The sequence below is a fragment of the Netta rufina genome (assembly GCF_964035555.1).
Source record: "Netta rufina genome assembly, chromosome: 4".
Taxonomy (NCBI): Eukaryota; Metazoa; Chordata; class Aves; order Anseriformes; family Anatidae; genus Netta; species Netta rufina.
The window spans coordinates 57,839,567-57,863,988 of NC_140127.1; the positions used below are offsets into that span (position 1 = coordinate 57,839,567).

The window sequence follows — 24,422 nt, forward strand, 5'->3', positions numbered from 1 at the left end:
CCACCACATTTACAACCTGAAATATTAAGTAGACACCTAATGATTACAGACAGGAAAAGAACAAGGCATGCCTGTGAAGAAACCGTTGCAAAATCCTGAACAAGTCCAAAATGAGATCTTACAGCACTGACGTTTGTGCACAGGTTTGTGTACTGCCTTTAAGCACGCATGTGTATTCCTCATGCCTGGGCAAAGAATATGTGTACTCGTGCACACGTGTGAACTCTGCTTAGGAATGCCTTCACAATATCTGCAGGTCTTTACCATCACATCATTGCATCTAATGAAGAGAAATGAGTTTCAGCAGAACTTAAGACAGGCTAAAAGACAATAACGAGAACAGGATGATAAGAATTAGCATGCCTGTAAAGGCCCAGAGCTTGAGAACAGGGTAATAATCACTGAGAAGAAAGAATTCATCACAAATGAAGGCATGAGTAGGCATGTTCACTCATTAATAGCTTTTTTTTTTAAAAGGGAAAAGAAAAACAAAGTATATTGTATAACATTGATTTGCGTCTTATAGTTCAATAAAAACTACCTTGTATTAGGAGACTTTATGCACGCATCTGTGTGAAGACAGAGCTAAAATTCTACTTAAACATGGCCATGTCTAGCCCCAAAGAAATGGGGACCTGTATTTTTAAATGAAACTTCTATTACAAGAGTATACAGCCTACTGCCATGATTAAAAGCAAGGAGTTTCTGGCATTGTAACTTGTCTAAAGCTCCAATGGGATTCAGTGATATTTTGGTACATGATATACAAGAAGCCTCACCTTTCCTTTCACCAACTGATCTAAGACTGTCTAGGCATGAAGACAAAATAGAGGTTTAATGGCTTTGTTCACACAAACAGTTTTTCCACAATTCACACAACAGTTTTTAAGCTCAAGGTTTTGAGAAGGGTTAACTTCATTGTTAAGTAGAAGTAGAAGGGAAGCAGAGGAAAAAAAAAAAAAAAAAAAACAGGGTTGTTTCAAAACCCTATCACTGTTTCTATAAGCAGAAAACGTAATTTATGAAAAAGTGTTACATAACTTACTGCACTAGAACTGCAATCTCAATCAAAAATAAGATTCAAGATGCTGTTAGCTAACTTGCAGCCAACAGAAGGAGGAAAGAAAAGGAAGTGTGCAAACAGTAGAAAAAGAAATACAGTGAACTAAATTGTACTGATTCAGAGAAGTGACAAAAGCAGTTTAAAACCTTTAATACATTCATAGAAACAAGAATTTGTAACCTTAACACCTCACCCATAGTTTTTGATCAGAAAGGTTTAAAAATGATTGTAAGTGAAATGCACTAAAGCAGAAAAACAACCAAAATTAAATAAATTGAAGGGAAGTTAAGGAGATCTGCAGAATTAATACAACCAACACCCTGAAAAAAAAATAACCAAATCTATTCCCATAAACTGAAAGAAGTTCCACCTCAACAGGATAAAGAGTGAGCTCAGAGCTCATATGTAACTACCTGCAGCAGCAGCACCTTAGAGAGCAAGCCAGTTCAGGGTTTATGATCAGAATTAATTCCAACCATTTCTGAACATCAGCTGTTCCATGCAACTGCACAAGCTGTGAGCTCAAGCATTATTTATTGGAAGGTGGGCTTTAATGCACTTAAAACCTTTTCTCTAACGCTTGCCAGGAATAGCTTACGTAGTAAAGAGAATAAAGATATTAAATACTTTTACTTAAAAATGTTAATCAGATTCAAACAGCAAGCTGACATAAAAATCAATGCATCAAACATTATTTAAGTTTGCTGAATTTATTAACATGAACTGGAAGTTTCATTGTTTGTTTTTAATCTACAGGTTTTGAGAATACCAAAGTGAGTAGGTTATATAAGTTACGGTACAGTTGAATCTCTGCATTGCATAAAGGATTCTTTGTTCATTTTTTTAAAAAACAGCAAGTACTTCCACCCAAGTTTTAATAAAAAAAATTAAACACTGGAGTTCTTTAAATTCCCTTGTTTCATATGAGATCACATGGGCTATTGGTTTACTGATCCCTTACAAAGGATCATCTGTTTTAGTAAAACCCGATTAAAAAGAATTCTTTTAACTTGCCAATTAAAATAATACACCACTGTTTTGAAGTTACAGACATGACTGCAAGACTACAATACCAAAGCAAAAATTTAGTACCTATTATGTCAAGTACAGAATGTCAAAAAGTTGCAGCAATTAGAAAAAAAAATATTTGATATCAGCAAAGTCCAGACCTACGTTCAATCTTTCAAACAATGGTAGTTCTACAAGCATCAGCAAAGACCAAGGAATGTTCAAAATAGCTTTCATAAACATTAAAATTGTGCCATTCCATATAAGAGGTCAAAGGTACAGAAGAAATCACACAAATTCAGACCAGTAAGGTGACAAACCAAATACCCAGCTCCAGAACATACATACTTCATACATACATACATCCCCATACTTTTAGTCTAAAAGCATGCATCTCGTTTATTCTAAAAACAAGTAAAAATTTGTGCCCACCCTGTAATATGCAACTCTATATACACTTTTTAATAAAAAAAAAATCCTTGAAGAAACACAAGCACAGTGTTTTCTTATTTTCAAGGCTTCCTACCTGCAGCCTAATTTGAAATGACTCACAAAAGAGACAGCAAGAGTGTGGACTGTCATAAAAAAAAAAAAAGATGATATTTTTATACACTTCAACACTCACTAGCACTCTTTGGATTAGATGGCCATTTGTTGGAATTGTTCATTTTTATGTATGCACAAGAGCCAGTACACTCACAAGGGAAAATAACCATGTACGTAATTGCTAAAAGAAATATATGCTAAGCAACAAAAAGCCAGCAACTAGATAAAACTAAAACGAAGACAAGCAGGATCTTGGCTAGTTTTTCACAAGGACATCTTGATACAAACGTCTCTTGAAGGCTTACCTTTTCTGTAATACTTTTTTCTAATCCCACAGGTATTGCTACATGCCACATGAATACGTGTGGTTTTTTCAAATCCCACAGGTATTGCTACATGCCACGTGAACCCATGCCAGCTTCGTGTACCAGTAGCCAAGCACATGCCCATTGACCTACTTAAGAAACCACCTGCTGCAGCAGCACAGTCAAAACAGAGACAGGTGAAGAATTCAAGAACAGTTTTCAACCGTGCCCAAATTAAGCTCGATGACAATATAGAGACAGCAGGCCAGGGCAAGAATTTTGTGTTGTGTTTTCCTTAGAAATACCGCCCGGGTCCAGAATTTGTTCAGTCGTAGCATCTTAACCCAAACCTCACGGAACCACCACAGCTCTGCTGGCATATCACAGGTACAGTTGGCTCAGCCAGCAGTTTCTGTAGAGCAGCTATGAACTAGCTCCAAAAATAAATAAATAAATAAATAAATAAATAAATAAATAAATAAATAAATGAATGAATGAATAAAAGTTTCTCATCAGCTCCTTTTCTTCCTCAGTCAAAGCTCCATTGCCCAAACACATCCCATGAGCACGAGGCAGAAGAACAAACCTCCTGCCATGCCATTAACTGGCCAGGACAATAGAAAACTGGTGTAGGAAATCAGTATCAAGATTTTCTGTATGGATGCAAACATTTAAGTCTGCTTGCATTCGCCTCAGGCAGGACTTGCAAAGCGAACAGTCGCTTTTAGCGCATCACTGAGCAGTCTATGGCTAGAACCACCAGCCTGTGGTTTTGCATGCTCGGTTCACAGCCAGGAAGCAGCATTATTGGAACAAGCTACAAAAATATCTAGTGCTCCGAACACTCAACTTGTTATCTAGCACAAAAACAAGTTTACAAGATGCTACACACACTGCCAGATAGCTAGGGCTACCAACACATACTGTAGTGTGTAACAAGGCGACAGGAGAAACACATCGTGCTTATTCCTACTATAAACAGGCTTAATATTTAAAAAGGAATAGAAAGCCAACTGTAACTTGTTACTTCCTACTTTCAACCCCATCAGTTCCTATAACAAATTAGATCATGCCCCTTCTCCTTCCAACCTTCACACACACAGATATTCCCTCCCTGCTTTGCTCATATTTTCCTCTTTCCATTCCAGGTCTTCTCAATGCCAACCACCTGCCAGTTCAAGTGTCACAAGGTTTTCATTCCAGTTTCTCAGTCTCCTTATCTGCAAAAGTAGTACTAAAATTCACTGCTAGTTTTGATATGCTAGTACCAAATTCATCATCATACTGTATTTAAAAACAAACAAAAAAATACGTATGTCTCATATGGTGACCTATTGGCTCTCTTACCTGATTATAAAGACCTTTTACTTTTGCCCCTCCTTCTAAAAATTTAGTTCCTCCCATTGTAAGACATCTTCCCCCTGTATCCTTCCCACAGGCTGGCAATGGTAGAGTGGCTCATTCTAGTTAGTTTCTCATTTTAACAACAGAATGAGAAATATGTGCAACTAAACACTTGATCAGGTGTTCTTTTTCACTGAACCTGCCAAAGTAATTTTTGCACATGTGCATACGTGCACTTCTCCAAACAGGGTTAAGAACTAATTTTAATTGGAAAATTTTCAAAAATCTAATTGTTCAAATTGGACATTGCAGAGGAGAACAAAAGCAGTATCATCACATGGACGAGGACAATTTAATCTAGTTTAATAATAAACTAATTCAACCCAGCACGAGAGCAACTCCAGGGTAACAGCATTGCCTGGAAATGGCAAAGATGAGACCTCTGTCCAGAAGGTCATCCTTTCCTAAACTTGCACAAAGCATTCACTTATCTTAAAGATGCACTGAATAGCAATGTTATTTTACATTAACGGGAAAAACAATCTTCTCAAATGCCACTGAAAGCAAATATAGACTGAGGGGTGCAAATTTCTATATTACATGTCTTTGTTAACACCACAACAGTGCTAAACTTTAAACATCTTTCTTCATTTGTAGCCTCTTCAGCATCTTTTCATCTCAAGAGTTTAGCTTACTTAAGGTGAACGAAGATGGCCACAGAGCAATTGTGAGAACTCTTCATAAAATTTACTTGCATGCCTTTTTATTTTAAAAAGACCTGCTAAATTTAATTGTGTCTTCTCTAAGCTTCAAAAATCTTACGGTCATAAATCCATAGCTATTTGCTTCTCCCCTGCCACTTCAGGGCTTAAGCTTTAAGGAACTGACTTACAGGCAGGCTAGATTAATTAAAAAAGACAAATCTTCTGGATGTACAAAGATGATTGCCAGTCACTGTAAGGGAAGATCACCGTACATCAGTGTAAGGATGCCAACACTGCTCATCCAGGAGCATCCTTATTCCACATGCAGAGAACATCAGGGCAGAAACACTTTCAGATGTCTTGCTGTGGTACAAAAGTGGTTCATTTGTTTAAGAAATGCTGTACATGAACCAAAAAGCCCTGCCTTACAAACTTTGCACAGCACCAGGCAGTCCTAACAGCCCACGCTATGACAATTCCCAGGCATGGTTCACTCAGATGTCTCAGCAAAGAACTCTGTCAAAATATAAAGCTTGGGCCATTGTGCACCTCTTTTTTCACCCTGGAACAGTGGTTGTGTTCTTCCATTCCATGTTAGTATTTCTGCCTAAAGATGCTAGAAGCAGTTTGGTTAGAAGACAAATAATAGAAAGTCTCAATGCTTAAGTTTAGCACACCTAGAGTTTTCCTCCATGGAGCATTTCCCACAGTGTGGGAAAGAAGACTCCAAGTATCTTAGCTTCCCTTTGCTCTTTTTTTCGCCCCCAAAAAGCAGAAGAATTTCACTTTTGCATGATGAAAGCATTTACATGCTTTTTTTTTTTTTTTTTTTTATAAAGGAGATGTTCCCTTCTACTAGGGAACAGAATCAAGAAAAGGAGTACGAAGCTAGAAGAAACAACGTTGCCCTAACCATATACAGAATAGGAGAAACTAATTAACTAGAATGTAATCAACTTTATCAAAGACTTGTACAAAAATATACACGAGATATAAAGTTATGCAGCACATAAATAAAAAGGCCACTTCTTAGCAGGAGTTATTCCAAAAACAGATGTTAATCATTTGGTAAGTAAAACCATTTATTAGAAATTAAGAATTTTTTTCTCCTTTGTTTCAATCTGGATCCGCAGTTGTGCTTGGCTGCACAGAGCCGATTGGTTCCTGATAGCATGTTCTCCAATTGTTTGCTTTTTTAACATAAAACATTTACCAAAGAAGGAAAAGCTACACTTCCCCTTAATATCTTCCTTGTAATCAGCCTACCAGAGTGCCTCGCCTCTATTTTTGTCTTCCTTTATCAATACAATAAATGCTGCATAAATAGATTCTAGGAGAAAACAGCTACTTTCGGATCTGTCTGGAAAATGCTGCTTTTGCTCCTTAGGGGAAATCTAGCAATTTACCTGAAGTTTAATTCCACAGCCAATAAACTGGTACCAAATCCTTTTTATAAGTTGTTGCACTCAGCAGAAGAGATGGTGTGACTTGTAAAACCAGACAAATGACAACTGCTCAGAGACAGGTTATAAACACAGTAGAGAAATACTGAACAGTGGGTACAGAACCAATCTTTTCTACTTGAAGGATTTCTCAGTTTATACCCAAAACAAAACTGAAGACTTCCCTTTTCCCCCCCCGTCAACACTGAGTAGCTACAAGTTCAATTGCGAAACTGATCCCAAGCATAACAATCTTCTTCCTACTGAATACTGCTGCTGATCAGGCATGTCAACAGCAAATCCCACCTATGACACTTTCAGGAGGAATCCAAGCCAGGGCTGCAGAGAGGGAAAAGTGGAGGGGAAGGCACAGAAGTTTGAAACAGCCCATTGCTGATCCGCACAGTAACTCACCTGAGGTAATTATGCACACTGGAATTTGTTTTAGCAGACAATTTCTTACCAGAAAGATTGCTAATAGGTATTAAGTCAATTAAGTCATTTGCTTAATAAGCAGCTGTTAGAAGTTACTAAACAGAGCAATGCAGAGGTAATTATACCTCCCTTGCTTGAGTACGCTCCTTGGTTCTGCTCATCTCAAAATAGACTGAGCCGAATTCCAAAGGAAAATAAAGGGGGAGATATGCAAAAGGACTTTAGAAGCAAGGTGATAAAAAAAAAAAAAAAAAAAAAAAGCAGAGAAAATAACCCAGACATTGAATTTATTTGTAACCAGTTGATAGTATTTTTTAAAAGTTACTAATTAAAAAAAAATTGCCTTTACACAATGTGATGCTCAATTATGACACTGAGCTTACTGATAAACATCATGTCCAAGACACCAAGAACTCCTTCCAAAGCAAGGTCTATGTGACGGAGCCACTTTTTTTTTTTAGGTAAGAAAAAACAAGCAGTCTGGAAAAAATCTTGACTAGGACATAAGACATAAGGACATTTTTGTTAGGAAGAGTCTTCCTGAAGACCACATGCCTTAGCCACGTGCTGAGACTTCTCTTAATACCCTCTTCTTGAGCTGCAGGTAGACAGTTAATTCAAGATTTTAGGGAAGCTACTTCCCTGGTTTTGTAAGATGACTATGTTCTTAAGCAAGGTTTTAACCTTTTAATCCACCTCTGGATCAACGAGGATGAGAAAAAAGCCCACAATGATATACCTAAAGATAGTATTTATGGAAGAATAAGTGTCAGTTGTTCCCTGTAAGAGCTGCCTATGAAAAAAACACTGCAATTCCAGTATTTCTAAACAACCCCATGTATTTCCATATTAAACCATAAGGACTACACGTGTTTTTTCCTCTTAAAGAAACAGACACCAATGTTTTAATAATAAAAGCTGATGCCACAGGAATTGAATCTTGTCCTAAATCAGTGAGTAAAATTTTTAGCAAAATGATTCTGGGTAACAGGTGAGTGATAATGGTCTGCAGAAATGCAAGTAACTTCACTCTTTTATAAAAGAAATAAAAATATTGCCTGAGATCACTTAATCCAAAAAATACTTCAGTGATCTGTAAAAATCCACAGCCATTTGCCACTTTTTAGTTTAGTTAGTTACAGTTAGTAACAAGAGCGTGACCCATGCATACAGCCCTCCTTGTTCATTATCCAAGTCTTTAGCAGTGTAGAAGTACTCATCAGTAAAACCAGATTATTCACGGGAAAAGCGAAAGGATGACCTTGGGGTTTCTTGCAGGATCATTTCAGCAGTACTAATTGTCAAACCACCAGTGGTGAGTACACAGACTCAAATTCCACTAAGCCAGGGGTGGTGGTTTTTAGTAAACTGATTACTAAAGCCAATCCTAATCAGTGAATTAGCTAACAGCTTCCAGTCACAAGACATACGAAAAATATTCTGCCACGAGTGAAGAATAAACACTATACCGTGCCAAGCACCCTCAAAGCAGAAAATTTCATAATCACCACATTTCTTATACAAATATGAACCACACAGTCATAAAACTATTAGTACAGTATTTCTGCTTTGCTTTATACTTGCTTCTTAAACACTTAGGACAAAATGCTTACATGACAGCACAAAAAAAAAAAAAAAAAGAGGCAAGGAATGAACTGAAGCAGCATTTCCCAGCCGCCCCAACTCATTCGCTCCTGGGATCTGTGCATGCAACCCTTCAAATGCTATACAACAGCAGTCTGTCACCACAGCTATCCTAATGACTTGAATATCTCATAATGCCAAGGTATTTCTTCTGAAAGATACAGAATTTTTACCTTTCCAGCATTCACAATCTTCATCACCCCCGCTGATGCAGCTTTCCCCTCACCCATCCCACATTTCACCAGCAGCTTCTATTTAGTCTCTCTGCCCATGTTCTGCCATCATCCATCTTCTGATGAACATTCAGAAGGCCATGCTGGGAACCTCTCGTTATTCTCATTTTCCTCCAATTTTCTTATTTCATCTCCTCGTTTTACAATCTGGTTGGGCAATAGTGACAGCTGGTTGGCACGTTAAACATTAAAGCCAAGCAGGTGCGTGGACAGAATGGAGGAATTCATTTAGAGTCACCTTCTGCTGAAAGCTGACTTCGTTACTTCGTATGGATCAGTTCACTTGCTATTTACTAGAATCACTATACACAAGTAAGGTCCTAGTTCAGAGGAGATGTTATCGCTATATCACATGCTAAATCCTTCTGCTTATATTGTGTTAGACCGAATGCAAAACTATTCCTCACATTAAACATAAAAGCTATTCCTCGCATTAGGTGATGAGTCAACCATCAACTCTAAATGCAATGATAGAGCAGAATAAAAGCACAAATTTTACAGGTGGTCATAAATTGGGCAGAATCACAAAAGAGTCAAAGTAAATTCAGACAGTTACAAGGCCTCAACTAATCTAAATGGATTGGCACCATGTTTATTTAGAACAGGAACTCCAGATTGCTCAAATATTCACTCTCATTTCATTCACCCCTTCCTTATCTGAACCGAACCAGCTTATAAACAACAAAAAATACAGAAGTAGATTTCTGTGCAGCTTTTGCTTTTCTTTTGAACACAATACTTAGAAAATTCCACTGGCTGTTCAACTGAGGCAAGTAAGGAGCATGAGCAGAAGTGAGGGTAATTGTGGACAGGCACACAAAGCCAGAGTTTGTCCAAGAAAAAAAATTATTCAAGAGTTACATGACAGAAGTCATCACATACTAGACAAATTGCTGCTGTTAGTAAGTATATATTTGGAAGACTGTATATGAGGAGTTCGCCCGCAGTCTTCTGGATGTCTTGATTACATGAAGCACATCCAACTGTGCTCAAAGTACTTTACAAAATTTAAACATAAATGCTGATTTATTACAATTTTCACCAGTCAGATAAAACAGCTATAAGTTCTCTGCAGGTTCCAACATTAGCCCAAGAAAAGCACAGAAACAGATATTCTGAAGGACTACTAAAAGGTCCTCAAATACAAGACAACCATAGCCTCCAAATGAGCTATAATCATCCCCAGCCATGCTTGAAGATTTCAGTTTTTCTCCAGCTCTCTGCTATCTCTCAGAGACTAATCTATGCCATTAAAAGACACTGCCCACAACTCTCATCCTTCCTACGGCAAAGCTCCTATGAATACTAATGAACCACGAACAGCAACTCCAGTGCCGTGGTAGCTTGCAAAGACGGAGTAGGCAGACCAATATTCTGCTTGTGACTAAACCAATCACAGTTGCATGAGACCGAATGGTTGTGGGCGAGAATATCACCATTTCCAATTTAGCACAACATTCTGCTCTGAAGTACAAAGCGTTACTTCAAGTTCCCAGATGCAATTAATGCAGAGGTGGAATTGTTCTTTCCCTTTTTCATAGCTGTGCTTCTCTCTTATCTGCAGATCTGAAACATTTATGTTAAAGACTTTCAGAACCACATGAGCCGATGGCAGCATAGTCTTCTGGTGTTCCTTATGAACACAGGCATATCGGTCCTAAACCAGCTGAGCACACACAAAAAGGCCTTGCAGTGCAATCCAACCGTTCAAATCAAGTTTGTAAAACGGTGCAAAAGCTGAAGTGACTTCAAGCATAGATAGATCATCTTCTCTACCAAGTCATCTACCAAGAACTCCCAAACCTTCTCAAAGTAATAAATTAAGGCTAACAAGGATATCAAAGATGAGAAGGAGTTAACACCTCCCTCCCCCCTTCCCTAAGACATTAATTATAGCTTCCTAGCTAGTATTACTGATTGGCTGAAACCTAATCCTGCAGCATTTTAAAGCTAAATGACAGGAAACAAGACTTTAGCACACTTAAGCTGCACTATGAATGTAAATATCAAATTAATATCTAACCCAAGCAGTAATTATTCAGTCTGCAGCAGTTAAAAACTTAAAGGCAGGTAATTTTTTTTTTTTGCATGACTCAAGAGGTGCCTAATGTTAGATATAAGATTATGGTGTAAGGTCAGATATCACCTTCAACAGGCTGGAGGCTCCTTAAGCAGGTTGAGGCACTGCTCCTGGAAGAGCTTTCATATAGAGCTGGGAGCACACATTTTTTTGCCTGCATCTGAAGTGTCCTCTTTTCACTGTCAGTTATATTCATGTTGAATGCACAGAGTTAATGGTGTGATCCACGTCTGAGCAGGGTTTGCTACCTCAAGGTATCATGTTTGCTCTCTGTACTGTGTTAGAGAAGGAGCCCAGATTCTTCGCTCAGATACCAACACCTCAAGAACTGTGGAAGGAATCTAACCCTTAAAGTTTCTGATCAAGTAACATCACAGGGAAGCACTTAAAGATGTCTGAGCCCTACTAATTTAACCATGTTAAAAATAAATGAAAATAATTAAGCAGCAAACCGGGCAGAGTAATTGGTACCCAAGTACATTTCTTCCCTCATATGTTAAAATCTGCAGCTCCCAAACGTGAGGGCATTCTCCAGGTCTGGTGTGACACCAACCACCTTGACATGACCAGCAGCGAGGCAGAGAAGCCAAGGGGGATGGAGGCAGGCTTCCTGCTGGAACAGCCGGGCAGGGAGCACTGCTGCTGGGGCCCATACCCCACCAGGAACCATCCCACACGCTTCCAGCCCCATCTGGGAGCAGCACAAGGACTGACAGCAAAGCTTTCTGCCTGCTCCAACAAATGCAAATCGTTATTTGCCTACATCCTCTGACAGAAATGGCAACCGGATAAAAGCTAGAGGATTTCTGAACGTCATCCTTCGGATGACATCTTACATACAATCTCTGATCATAGAAAAATTGAATTGGTTATACCTAGGTAACTCAGCTCAGGTATCTAAAATCTTTCAGGTCAGTAAAAAAAATAATTGAGGTTGACATCATCATTACAACTACACTTCATATCCATTTGAATTAGTAAATAGAAAATGACTAATGCACAATCAGTAAAATCAAGGGTTTTTGCCTGTTTAACAAACTAACTAATGAGAACTTGCCCTTTGAAGTAACGTGGCCTATCTCAAACCTCTCTTAAAGAGGAAGCAAGCTTCAAAATATTTCTAAGTAAATGAGAAACTTGAGATCATCAGGTGAGGCTATTTCATAAAACAAGCAAATATGTAAGAGCCAAAGGTTTGTTATTCATGCAAATATAGCAGGCTACTTACAACTCTTGGACAGGGTGCATTACGAAAGTACAGTATTCACTTCAGCCCAACACTTAAAACCACAATATTTTGAACACTTCATTATTAGTGTCAGTACTTGCCACCTGTATGAATGTCGCAATTCACTTTATAGCATATTTCTAGCCTATGCTTACTTCACATCCTAACATTAAGAAAATATCCAGGAAATATTCCTCTCCAGTACGTATGCAATAAGTACTTTAGAGAAATGCTGTTTTAACTCCAAAGGATACAGAATGCCCTATATATTCACGTTCTGATCTTCAGCTCACTATCCGGCCTCACACAACGAGCTCTTTGAGATTTCCCAATGCTTGTGCAAACGGCAGCCTCCATGGTGATCTCAGGACATATGTATGCCACCGATTTCTACAGCAGTTCAGAGCTGATGTTTCTAACTCTCATCTGTATGCAAAAAGAGCCAAGTAACTTCATATTGAAGACTGTCTTCTCCAAAATTCTGACTACAATTCTTGCCCAGGAAAACAATTAGAGCTCTGTCCTGATGGTGCAATACATGCTCCTTCCTGCTTCTAGCAAGTCTCTTACTACAATCCTAATAAACAGGCCAGAATTAAGCTTCTCTTTATGAACACTGAGAGCACAGTACAGATGCGGCAAAGGTGAACTTTCATTGCTTCCAACACCAGATTTTTGTTAGTTTTCATCTGCAAAGCATCCCAGTTACTAGAAGAGTTTCACTTCCATTTTCATTTTTAATGTGCACAGTAAACAATTCTGAAAGAGGCAAACTGAACTAGAGATATTCATGAAATGTTTCTGTAGAGTCAGTTTTCAGACTAGAATCCATGCCAAAGCCAGATAGTTTCATTTAAAATGTTTTCAACTGCACAAGATGCAGTGAAATGATCATTTTTATTCTGGTAAGCCTTTGAAACCCTTTTTTGGAGAGGAAAAAAAAAAAAAAGAAGAAGAAACCACAAGCTCTGAAAAGTTAATTTCCCTCATCATCCTGCAAATAAGAGTGGCAGGGTCATATTTAAAGAATATTTAAAGCAATAATTTAGGTTACAAGACAATGGTTGTCTTGTTCTTGGCTGCTGCAAGAATGTTAATCTGCTGCTGACAGCATTTTGGGCATAGAAAACTAAGAATGGTAAAAAAAAAAAAAATAAAATCAAAAACAAAAAGTCATTGTAGTTTTATTAACTTCTGTCAGGAAAGAAATTTCAGCTTTAAGATAGCATTTAGGAGCCTGCAAACCAATGCAAATCAATGGAAGGAAAACATTTCAATAAAATCCATTTACAAAGTGAGTGCCAGCAAGTATTCTGCAAGCCCTCAAGTTGAAAACCTTCATTTAGCAACATCTCCCAAAAAACTTACTGTATAAATTACGATGCAGCTTACTACAACATTATGACATTCTCCTTTGAGTATTTTAACCTTATTCTTTCTGCATTAGCAATCACTTCAAACATTTGCACAAAACTGAAAATGAAGAGCTAATGGAAAACAGCATCTGCCAAGCTGTCTTGTTTCAAACAACACAACCGCAATGAGTTCCCCAGTTTAATTCCACCTGTTCACAGAGGTCCGCTCCCTCCGAGGAAGTGTGGGGCAGGTGGGATGTCTAATTTAAACCTTCTGATTTGCAATCAGTGCCCCTAGGTCCCATATGAAAGAAACTACCAGTCTTCCTATAGTTGCCTCCTTTATAACACTCATGTTTTCAAACTGGTCTACTACATCCTCACCACCAATCCCTACCACCCAAAGCCCACCTGGCTGCCACAGTGCCCCACATCCCTCCTTCCTTCCCTGACACAGCCTGGGGTACATATGACCTTCACTTAACCAGTTCGTGAATTATTCTAGTAGAAAGTGTCAGTTTACTAAACTGAAATTGCTCAGCATGAGGAAGAACACAGGGTGAAGGCCTAAACTACAGCTGTTAACGTGTATTGGCTTCAGCTTTCAAATAACTACGGCCACAGGGCAGGTCTTTTAAAAGGAAGGAGTCTCAATGCCTTTTCATACACAAAAGCATATATACAAGAAGTTCAGCCAGCTTTATCCAGACCTTTTCTAGTTTTTTATACCCTTTTCAAATGACAACGGTATGTATACTATCTTCCTTTCTTCACAATTTGTCATTTTTTCAGGAAGAAATATACCAGGCTTTTTCCAAAGGACAATCCACAATTACTCCCAAAATCAAAACTGTAACAGTCAACCAAGTTCCAGTTATACGGTTAAATTCAATACAAGCTTTTACTTGTATTGAGTATGAAAATATCCAATTCCTTCCTCCTCTCTCTTCCTCCCTAAGTGTATTGTTTGCTTTTGTTATTTTGTTTTCTGCACTAAGACAGTCTCAGCTACTATTCCATTACCCTCTCACACAGTATCATGCAATACCTTCAGATACCTGTGCACTCAACAGCAGTTTATGGCAGGGCCCCCTTCATCATCCCGTCATGCGTCAAACTTCCACTCACCCTGAAGCTAATTAGGATAACGCTCCATTTGTCATCATCCAGTACTTTGAAGATGCATAACTTCTCTTCCCATTAAGGTAACATTAGCTGTGACTGCTTATCACTCATCTGTAAGGAAACAGCAGTTTCTGTGGGTCTCGTAACAGGCCAGGTCGTGTACAGAGCCTCCATTTTGTTGAAGCAAGGAAATGTTACCACTCTTCAACACAGAGAGAAATTAGAGCCTTGACTACTGATCTCACAATACTATAAACACACAGACATGAGGCAGCATAAAACAAGTATCTGAGTGCTTTTGTGACAAAAAAGGAAACACCACAGATGTAGCTTCTTCAGAAAGATGTTTACTTAATAAAGGAAACAAACCAGTTATACTCAAATTCCTTTACGACAAAGATTAAAAGCAGCAGTCAGATGAACTAAGAGTTCAGATTGGCTCTTTTTTTTTTTTTCCTTTCAAGCTGATAAACATTTACATCTCAATCAGAACGGAAGATGCCTTCCTTATCCTGTATTAATAAAAATCATATTTCATTAGTTTGCTTTATGTGATCAAATAGTTATGCCAAGCAAGCAATTTTGCTTTTGAGATAAGCTCTCTTACAATCAACTGGTAAAAACTGAGTTGGCTCCTGGAAGGTTTAATTTGAAAGCAAAAATTTCTACTTGGCATGCATGTGCTCCTACTGAAATGGCCAACACTACCTTCCTCCAACACTGTTGCCTTCTCACAGATGCTCTTATACAGCAGTGCAGTGAAATGAAGCCAGGACCTGACCCTGCTAAAACACAAGTGACAACTACCAGCTCAGTGCATTCCCCTGGACTACCTCAGCCACAACAACATTAAAGAACTTGGGACAGACAGAATAGGCAGGGAGGAAGAGAACGCAACAGGCACAAAGGAATATCCTCTTCTGCAGCAAGAGCCTGCACTGAGGTCAGCTGAAATTGATAACAAAGCCACATCCTTCAAAGACTGCAGAGTGACTCTGTCATTTTCCTGCAACGCAACCAAAGGAAGGCCAATTACAGGCACTGCAGTTTCCTCAGACCAAAACGAAAGTATTCATTTAAAATGCAGTGTTGGGATTACATTCTAGAGAATACAGGACACAGGTTCCTACATCAAAATAATGTCCTTGTCTCTCATCTATGAACTGACATATTATTCAGTTGTTACATGTTTAACCACAATACCCTCGGTGGCTATGCCAGCAGCGTTTCAGGAGATGTCTTCAGGGAACACAAACCAGACAGGAGAAAGGAAATTGAGTCAGCCATGTTCCCAAAAAGCACTGACAAAAGTCAAGTCAAACATATATACATGTTTGGGAGGGCGGTGCTGCCTTGATGCATTTCAACCTAAAAAATACAAGTAGACAAGGATGTAAAGACATTTTTTCCTTCGTATCACATCTTTATGTAAGTATCAGAGCTACATGATATTATAGTCTAATTTTTAATATTTAATGAAACAGTACACCATACTTAGCATTAAAAAAGAAAACTGCCTCATTCTCACTTCAAAATCATTTGAGTCCAGGCAACACAAACTAACTTAAACCAACGGTACTTTTCACCCAGGCACACAACGCTACAGTAAGAAGTTATCTCGCAGCCTTCTATATATAGCAGTCTAGAATTAAAACCACACTAGAAGGAAGTCTCCTACTACGAATGATTAACTTCAGTATTTGCTTCAAAATCATCTCAAAGACCACAAAGTTTGGGTGGTTTTGTTTGTTAACAGTATAATATTTCTTGCTTGCTGTTCTCCAAATACTAGGCAGCACTGCGAATTGAGGGAAAAGCAAACCAAGCTAGTCATTTCAGGCTATAACTATGGAGAAGCAACATAGAGTTATCTTAATCTGCTTTAGGTTAGGTGTACAACCTGAAAATTCATCTGCTTACAGAAGTTAGTGAGGGTACACATGGGAGGAATGAGTTTCAAATGAAATCCTATGGTTGGAACAAAGTGTCAGCACATTAACAAAAGTTACATTGAAAAATTCCCAGCAAAACTCACCAAAGACTTCTACATGTAAACAGAGACGATAGCATAAATATAAAAAACACTTGCTGAGCCATTCCCTTATTCATGAAGTACTACAAATGCTGAAAAAAAGATGGTATGCTCAGGAGTTACCGATGACAAATCTCAATGGTCATCTAGTAGAGTTAATTGACATTAAGAACAAAATAACATTGTGAGAATCCCCCAAACTTGTGAAGAATTCCAAATTTTAAGTAATTCAGTTCACACAGTAACCTGATGGAACTGAGGAAAACCTATTCCTTCTCCTGTGTAGCGTTATTACGTGTGCTGAGTAATTTACATAAGACTAACCCCTTCCTTTATTCTAAACCGCAAAGCAAGAAAGAACATTCATACCACACCTTCTTGTATGCAAAGTTCCAAATTTTAAGGAGAAAGTACCCAGAGTTTAGAAACCCAAAACATCTTCACCAAAAAAAATGTTTGAATAATGAATACCAAAGGCTGTTTGCTTTTAAACACCTTCAAATCATTTCAGATAAGCTGATGGTTTTTGCCGATACCAGTTTTGGAAGCTGAGCACACGTCAGCTTCTTACAACCACAGAAACAATATACACAAAAAAATCATGTATTAAAATTGTAACTGGACACAGTACCATAGGGCTGGGCCACTGTCAGTTGTGAATTGCTTCATGATAAAGAAGTAGGGAACAGAAAGCATGGCCTAGAGGAAGAGTGTCAAAGCTATCTTTGCATTCCTATAAACTCTAAGCTACAGCAGAAGTTAAAGCTTCACACAGTCCCAGTAGCCTCGACAACTGTTCCAGTTTACCCAAGTTTCTGTGGTGCTGCCTGTGACTTGCAATACAAGCCGCAATATTCAGTGACGCTGCCTTCTACCCCTGCACCCAGAGATCCCCAGAGAAGCACAATTCACCTGCAGGAGTGTAACACTGTCTGCATACAGAGGAAGTTTCCTCATGAGATAGCTAAAAATCGTTGCTAGAGACAGCAAGGATGAGATTTAGAAAAAAAGAAAAAGCTGGTGGTTCCTACCTGTTAATTCATATTCTGCTGAGTCAACACTTATGTTAATGTTAGTGTTAACCCAAGTTTTTAACTGCTTTGGCAAGCACCTTATATGCAATTTCCATGATGATTTTTTTGTTAAAACTCTGGACTACTTCTCATTATACAGAATTAAACATCCCTCTAACAGGCCTCTGAAAGGTGGCGTGCTTTTGTGATTGGAAGAAAAAGGAGCAAGGTCCAAAGGGAGGAAAAAAGCATTAAAGAAACAGGAACAAACATCCTCCAGTTAAGTCTGAAGTGCTGGCAGAAATCAAGTAAACAAACGCAAGTTGTAGAGTACCCAGGCAATCATCCCATCCCATTTATGCTGATTCTCAATTATAAATATGCATTTTGTTTTATGCACCCTCCCCCTTGCAGAGATGCAAAGATAGTTTCCATGGCAACACGAGAGACTGGGGAGCATCCACCAAGGCAGAATAACACCAACTTATGTAACAGCTCGAAACTCACCTTTGTTTGGAAAACGCACAGGTGCTTATTTTAGGACAACACTTGTAATGATTATTTACTCCCAACACATACCACGTGTGGTCAAGATAAACATCTCAAGTTCCTGTATTTAAAAAAGCATTTCACAGATAAGATGCAGACTAATCCCACTGAAGTCTTCTTGTGCATCAGGGCTTCTGCAGCAAGTTTCAGAGTCAACTCTTATGTAAAATACCACACTTGACTCCTGAGAAATTTTAGATAGTGCATTAAAAGCTATAGAAAGATTAAACCTGTAACCAGCTTTCCCACAGCATCACAGATCTTTACAATATGTTTTTCTCCCCTAGTGCTGGTTGAGAACATATTAAATACAAAAGGACAAAGAGTGCAGCACACACACAAAAAAAAAAAAAAAAAAGAAAAAAGATATCAAATTGTTTACTTCATACAAGCTTTTTTAAAGAGGAAACTGCATTTTTAGGCGTTTTCCGTAGCGATAGTATCATCATGAGAAATCTTAACGTGATCCACTGCCTCTGCCATCGGGTCCAGTTCTCTTTTGACAGATGCACAGCGGCTCAACCTACTTAGGATAGATAGTTAGAAGAAAATGAGTCATGCCCAAGTTGCGTAGGAGTAGCTAGCCGGAGCCTAGTAGGAGGTCCCCAGGAAAGCAGAGATTGCTTCAGAATGCTTACAGCTGAAAGAGCAATGCGAAAACCTGCTGATGGAGGGATGATCCTGAGTCAAAGAACTTCAAGTAACTGCACCGAAATGCAGTCAGGAAGCGACCGACAGCTTTAGGTCGGCATCATTTTAGTGGGAAAAGGACACAAATTTCTGTCCTCGACCTAAATGATAGGTGCAGATCACAAAGAGCTTAGCTACAAGCATACATATAGAAGTAACAGAACGAAACAAGCTTGAGGTACTCAATTTTTGTCACTAGAAAAATCTACTGGCCTTAAAAAGCAGTCTGCTAGGGAAGAGACCAGTCCTGGAGCTCAGTTGTACAAGACCAGTGCATGCACATGTAATCCAAGATCATTTTTCTGCACGATCAAGATCACTACACATATGCTGGAGTGATAGCAAGCGTAAAGTCTCACACGTAACCACACCAACTTCTAAACAGATTATTCTAGCTAAAAAAGGTCACCAGAGCAGTTTCAGTCACCTTCAGATGCAATTACATGGGCAGGGAGGCTCATTTATTCACTTACTGCCATCACTGCTGACCCCACCCACACAGCCCATCCTCCCTCTTCCTTGCACTGCTGCTGGCACTCAGAGCATGCCAGAAAAGAGTCTGATAAGAAAACCACTGCTTTTTGTTGCCCCTCTCACATTCCTGCAAGCTAACGCAGCAGTGCTCATCACAGCACTGGGGACAAAGAAAGCACAAAGCAGAAAGAGCAGGAAACTCCCTCCCTCCCGGTACCAGGATGTCCTCCTGCTTGCTCTCTTGCACTGATCCTGCTAGCATGGCCAGCTGGGGTCAGCTTCCAAAGAGAAAAGCCAGCCTTTGACAGCCACCCGCGTTAGAATGGCTTCAATCAGTTACAAAGTTCCATAAAAAACAGTGTTTTACACAAACCTTCATTTCTCAAGTGCCAACGACAGAAATTTGGGGATCACAGAGCACTGAGACGACATGATGGGGCAGTTCCAGAATGGAAGCTCAGTGAACAAGGCAAATCTTTCACTTTGAGAAAGCAGTTACATTGTGGCATCCACTGTTTCTGCAGTAAATACAATGTAGAGCTACAGTTAAGAATGGCCTAGCTAAATATTATAAGCTACTATTTGAGAGAATTTTATTAGCCAGATACAGTTCCAGGTTCTCTGTCTTGCCTGAAAGATGACCAGATTTTCTGATCATTTATTAAATTCAGACCAAAAAAAAAATCCTCCAGAATTGCAAAGCAGATAACAACAGAATAAACAGAATACGATAACTCACACTTATCTTCAAGGTCTGGATAATGATTCCTTAAAACTTTCGACCAAATTAAGAGTAAACAAGCATGGACAGAATGAAGAGAAGATAACCTCACAGTATTCCAATCAGTGGAAACAGTTTCATTGATCTGATTTTTATAACTGTGACTAAACATCTTCAGATGCAACATATGTAGAGTTGTCATTTACAAGTTACGATTAAAAAGACGCATGCACGCAAGTAGACAACAGTAACAAACGATTGAGTCCCTGAATAGCTGATAAAATATGGCTGTTTATAAAATCATAAAGTCATAAAATTACTTGCACATCCCTTTTCTGCCATGTCAGTATCTCTCTAGATTACCTTTGCCAGCTGCTCCTCTAACCCATTAAAAACCTTTAGTGATGGGATTTGTTGAACCATTTCTGTAATTTGAATGTTATTGGTAAAAACTTTCCAGTTGATATTTAACCTCAGTCGTCCCCCGTACAATTCACTTCCTCTTAACCCACCTCTTAACCACATTAGATGGAAAAAAAAATTAAATCAATATCCTCTCTTGAACTAATTTCTTAGATAGTGACACACCCCTCCCACAGCCTTTTCCATCCCCCCAAATAAAGTAATACATCAGTCAGAGGCTAAGCCTCTCCATCCACATTGCTACTTCTGACTTTTTTGGCTTGTTTAATACTCGAGACTAGGCACAGAAGAGCAATGAAGAACAATAAATGAAGAGCTTTGTGTAATTTAAGCCAGATCAACACATCCCAGGATAGCATCTGCTTTTGCCAGCTGCATTACGTTGCTTGTTCAGATCAATTTGCAACCATCACTCCTGGATTATTTCCTACAGCTGTGCTGACTATACACCTACACTGTATTTGAGCATCTGAGAGTCCTCTGTGCACAGCATTTTATACTTAACAGACTTAACTTCTGGATTTTGCCTCTCCAGCCTATGGAATTTGATTTTCATTCTGTTTTTATCCAGCAGAATACTTGCAGTCCCTCCTAACTTGATGTCACATCTGCAAATTTTAATCTTCAGAGGAAAGAATAAGAGATAATATAACTACAATCACTCCCTGCACACTCATCTGGTTCTCCCCCCGCTTTCAAGGCTTCTTCCTTCCGACTCTGCAGAGTAACTTAGAACTGTTTGGGTTAGCTACCAGACAGGCAGCCAATTCACACATTCAACTCAAACACCAAATGCTGCAAGTAGATGAATGCAGAACTGTGTTAAAAACCTTCAAAAGATTAAAACTGATTCTCTGATGGCTCTTAAACATACCTGTTCCCCAGACCACGCTTACACATGTAACAGTAAATCCACGTGTGATGTGTTACATTTCTCACATGTATTTTCTCGCCAGATCCAGTGCAGGGGGGTGGGGGAGGGAGGCACCACAGCAGCTGACAAGCATCGCAGTGGTTTTACAGTCCAAAAATATTTTTAAAATACTTCTCCCTCCAAATTGACATTTCAAGATTGACTGAGCGTGAAACGCAGACAGCATCAGCACCAGGCATAGCGAGAACCACTTAATACCACCTACAACCACATTAGTTATGTTCTGGAAAAAAAAAAAAAAAGCCGATCCAACACGGCATTTCCCCAACACCCTTGGGAGGTGCGACTCCTGCTTCAGACTGCGGATGTTCCAACTTCCTTAGTTTCTGTGGCGAGCCAAACAAAAACCAGGCGATGGGGACCTCCGAAGCGCCCTGGCCTCGGAGCAGGCTAACGGAATACCTCGCGAAAAGTAGCGATTTTGGCTCAGGGCGCTGGTTCAGCCAGCGGCGGGTTTTGCTGGGGCAGGAAGCGCAGCCCGCCTTGCTTCGCAGGGGCGGTGGGGTTTGCTGCTCCCCTCCCACCCCCAGCCGCAGGGCTCCCTAAAGAAGGCGTTAAAGCGACCCGGGCAACTCGCAGCCCCCCCTCCGACGGCTCCCCGGCTCCTCAACCCCCTGCCCCCGAGCCTGCGGACAGACAGGTCCGTTACCGGGCGGGTCCGGGCCACCGGAGCCTGCCGCAACCCGAGGGCAAGGGAAGGAAAAAAGGGGAAAAAAGGGAAGAGAAGCCCGGTATCGGACCGCAGGCATGCAGCTGCGCCCCCCCGGCCCCGGGACGCGCTCCCCCCGTTACCTGCCACAACCGCCGCGGTGTCCGCCGCAGAGGAGGAGGAGGAGGAGGCAGGGGGGCCGCCCGCCCGCGACCCCCGCCGCCCTCCCACCGCCGCCGCCGCCGCCGCCTCCTGCTCGCCGCCCGCAGCGGCCAGGAGCAGCCCCGGCAGGAGCAGCCCCAGCAGGAGCAGGCGGGTGGGCAGCGGCGTCCCCGCCGCGCCGCGCAGCGCTCGGAGCCCGCTCATCGGGACGGGACGGCCGGGCTGGGCCGGGCCGCGGCGAGGGAGGAAAGAGGAGCTGAAGGATCCGGAGTCGCTCCGGAGCCGCTCCGCAGCCGCACCGCGCTGCAGCCGCCGGCCCCGCGCCGCTTCCGGCGGCCACCACCGCCGAGCCGCCCGGGCGACACGTCACCGCGCCGTGACGTCACCCGCGGGGCGGGGCCGGGGCGGGCTGGCGCCGAGCGGGGGCGACATGGCGGGGGGGGGGGTGCTGAGGGGAGCCCCGGGGTCGGCTGCTGAGGTGGAGCGGGGCAGGGTGCGGTGTGTGGAAACAGTTCGGTTAAAAGCGTGAAAAAATAAAAAATTGAAACCTCGTGTTATAAGTTTAATATAAATATTAATATATCCTTACGCTTGGAGTCCCGTAAACTTGCCCTGGCCACACCGGTGTTGCCCAAAGAGCGGTCGCCTGAGGAGGGTTGTCCAAAAGACACGAAGGTGTGAGGGAAAACCTAAATTTGGCACGCGCAGCCTCCTCTGGGCAGCCACAGAAAGGTGTTTGGAGTCTGGTCTTGAGCAACTTAAATCAGGAGCACCAAGCTCTCGTGAGGGCTAAACCCTGATTTAACTGTGCTTAGGGCCTTGGCAAAAAAAAAAAAATAAATCAAAAACAACTTTTACTCAAGTCATTTTCATCAAGCCACTGTGCAGGAATAAAATCCGTGTTGTGCCTTGTGCTGTCCAAATCCACAGGATTATCAGCCCCTCTGTCTTGATCCCTTCAACAATGAATAACAAGGCCTTCAAAGTCCACATCCCACGTAATACCACAGATACACAACATAAAACAATGCAGCGTGGATGGTAAAAGCTATATAAACCTTGCCCTCACTATAAAATTAACTACTGCAATCCACTAAGAAGTCACAGCAGAAGTATTTTTAAAGGTTCCTCAGAAAAGCCTCGACCTGCCTCGCAAACCCCACAGGAGATGGACGCATCGCATGCCTCGCAATCCCAAAAGCACAATCCCAAAAGCTCACTGTGCTGCCTCATAGAGCTGTTACATACAGCAGGAAATAACTTCTCAGCGACAGTCAGCTTGCACACCCATTTCAGCCAAAACGTTTCAATAAAAACAACACGCACACAAAAACTTTAGTTACATAGCATACAAAGATTTGGAAAATGCATCCAATGGTGACTTTGTGGCCTTAGCACGCAGCAGCCTTTAAAGACCAGCAGTATCTGATCAGATCTGGTGCAGAGAGAACAATGAAACGCCTGCATCTTACGAAAGCTCGCTCGGCGTTGTTTGACTTTAGGGAGGGGAACTGGAGCAGAGTAAATTCCCCAGAAGGAAACAAAGAAACCAGCTGTTATTTTAATTAATTAGGTAATTTTAAGATACAAAAAGAGATGTATTCATAAAGGGTACACGAAAGAGGCAAGTTTCTTGGATGAACGTGAACTACTGTAACTGAGAACTGCTGGAGTCAAAGGCTATGGGCTGCAGGAGTCCTGCAGAGAAATGCCATGTGTCAGAATAGCTGTGAGCTGGGGACATGAGCAGGGAGCACTTCACTGAAGTGCTGGGGGTATGAAGCTGAAAACGGTTTTCATTAAAAATCTTGCAAAATCAGTTTGTTTTCACCTGTTGATTTCAGCTACAGGGTCCCCAGACGAGGAAGCCTGGGATGAATTGTTTCCAAGGAGCACATGTTTGGGAGCTGGGGGAGCCTGGTGCTGATAAGCACCTGATGGTGAGGGGCACGTTGAGGGGGAACACCTCCAGGGGCCCTCCTGCTTCGCCTCACATGGACTCAGCCACACCAGCTCAGAGCGAGGGCAGGTACTGGCCCCGGGCTGCAGCCTGACCCATTAATCCACAGAAATTTAAGCACCTAGTGATTTCAGTGTGAGGACCCAAATACAGCTGAGTGTCCACCCACTCAACCCAAAGAAACATGTATGACCACGTGCCAATTTGATTCTGGACTGTTGATCAGTACTCTTTGTGTAAAGTGATTCTGCCTCTTTTTCACCCACTTTGGAGTTATTGGATGCTGGATGAAAAGCATTGGTA

General features: G+C 40.9%; 1 protein-coding gene across 2 annotated transcripts in view; it reads right to left on the reverse strand.

Annotated features, from left to right (window-relative positions):
- Positions 1–22,363, reverse strand: part of STIM2 (stromal interaction molecule 2) — a gene marked incomplete at its 5' end in the record, with an annotated part of 64,610 nt that extends 42,247 nt beyond the window's left edge. For both annotated transcript variants that reach the window (XM_084285466.1, XM_084285465.1), the window contains one exon: positions 22,141–22,363. In XM_084285466.1, the coding sequence (XP_084141592.1) occupies positions 22,141–22,363 (223 nt within the window). The remainder of the gene's footprint in view (positions 1–22,140) is intronic.
- Between the last annotated feature and the right edge of the window lie 2,059 nt (positions 22,364–24,422).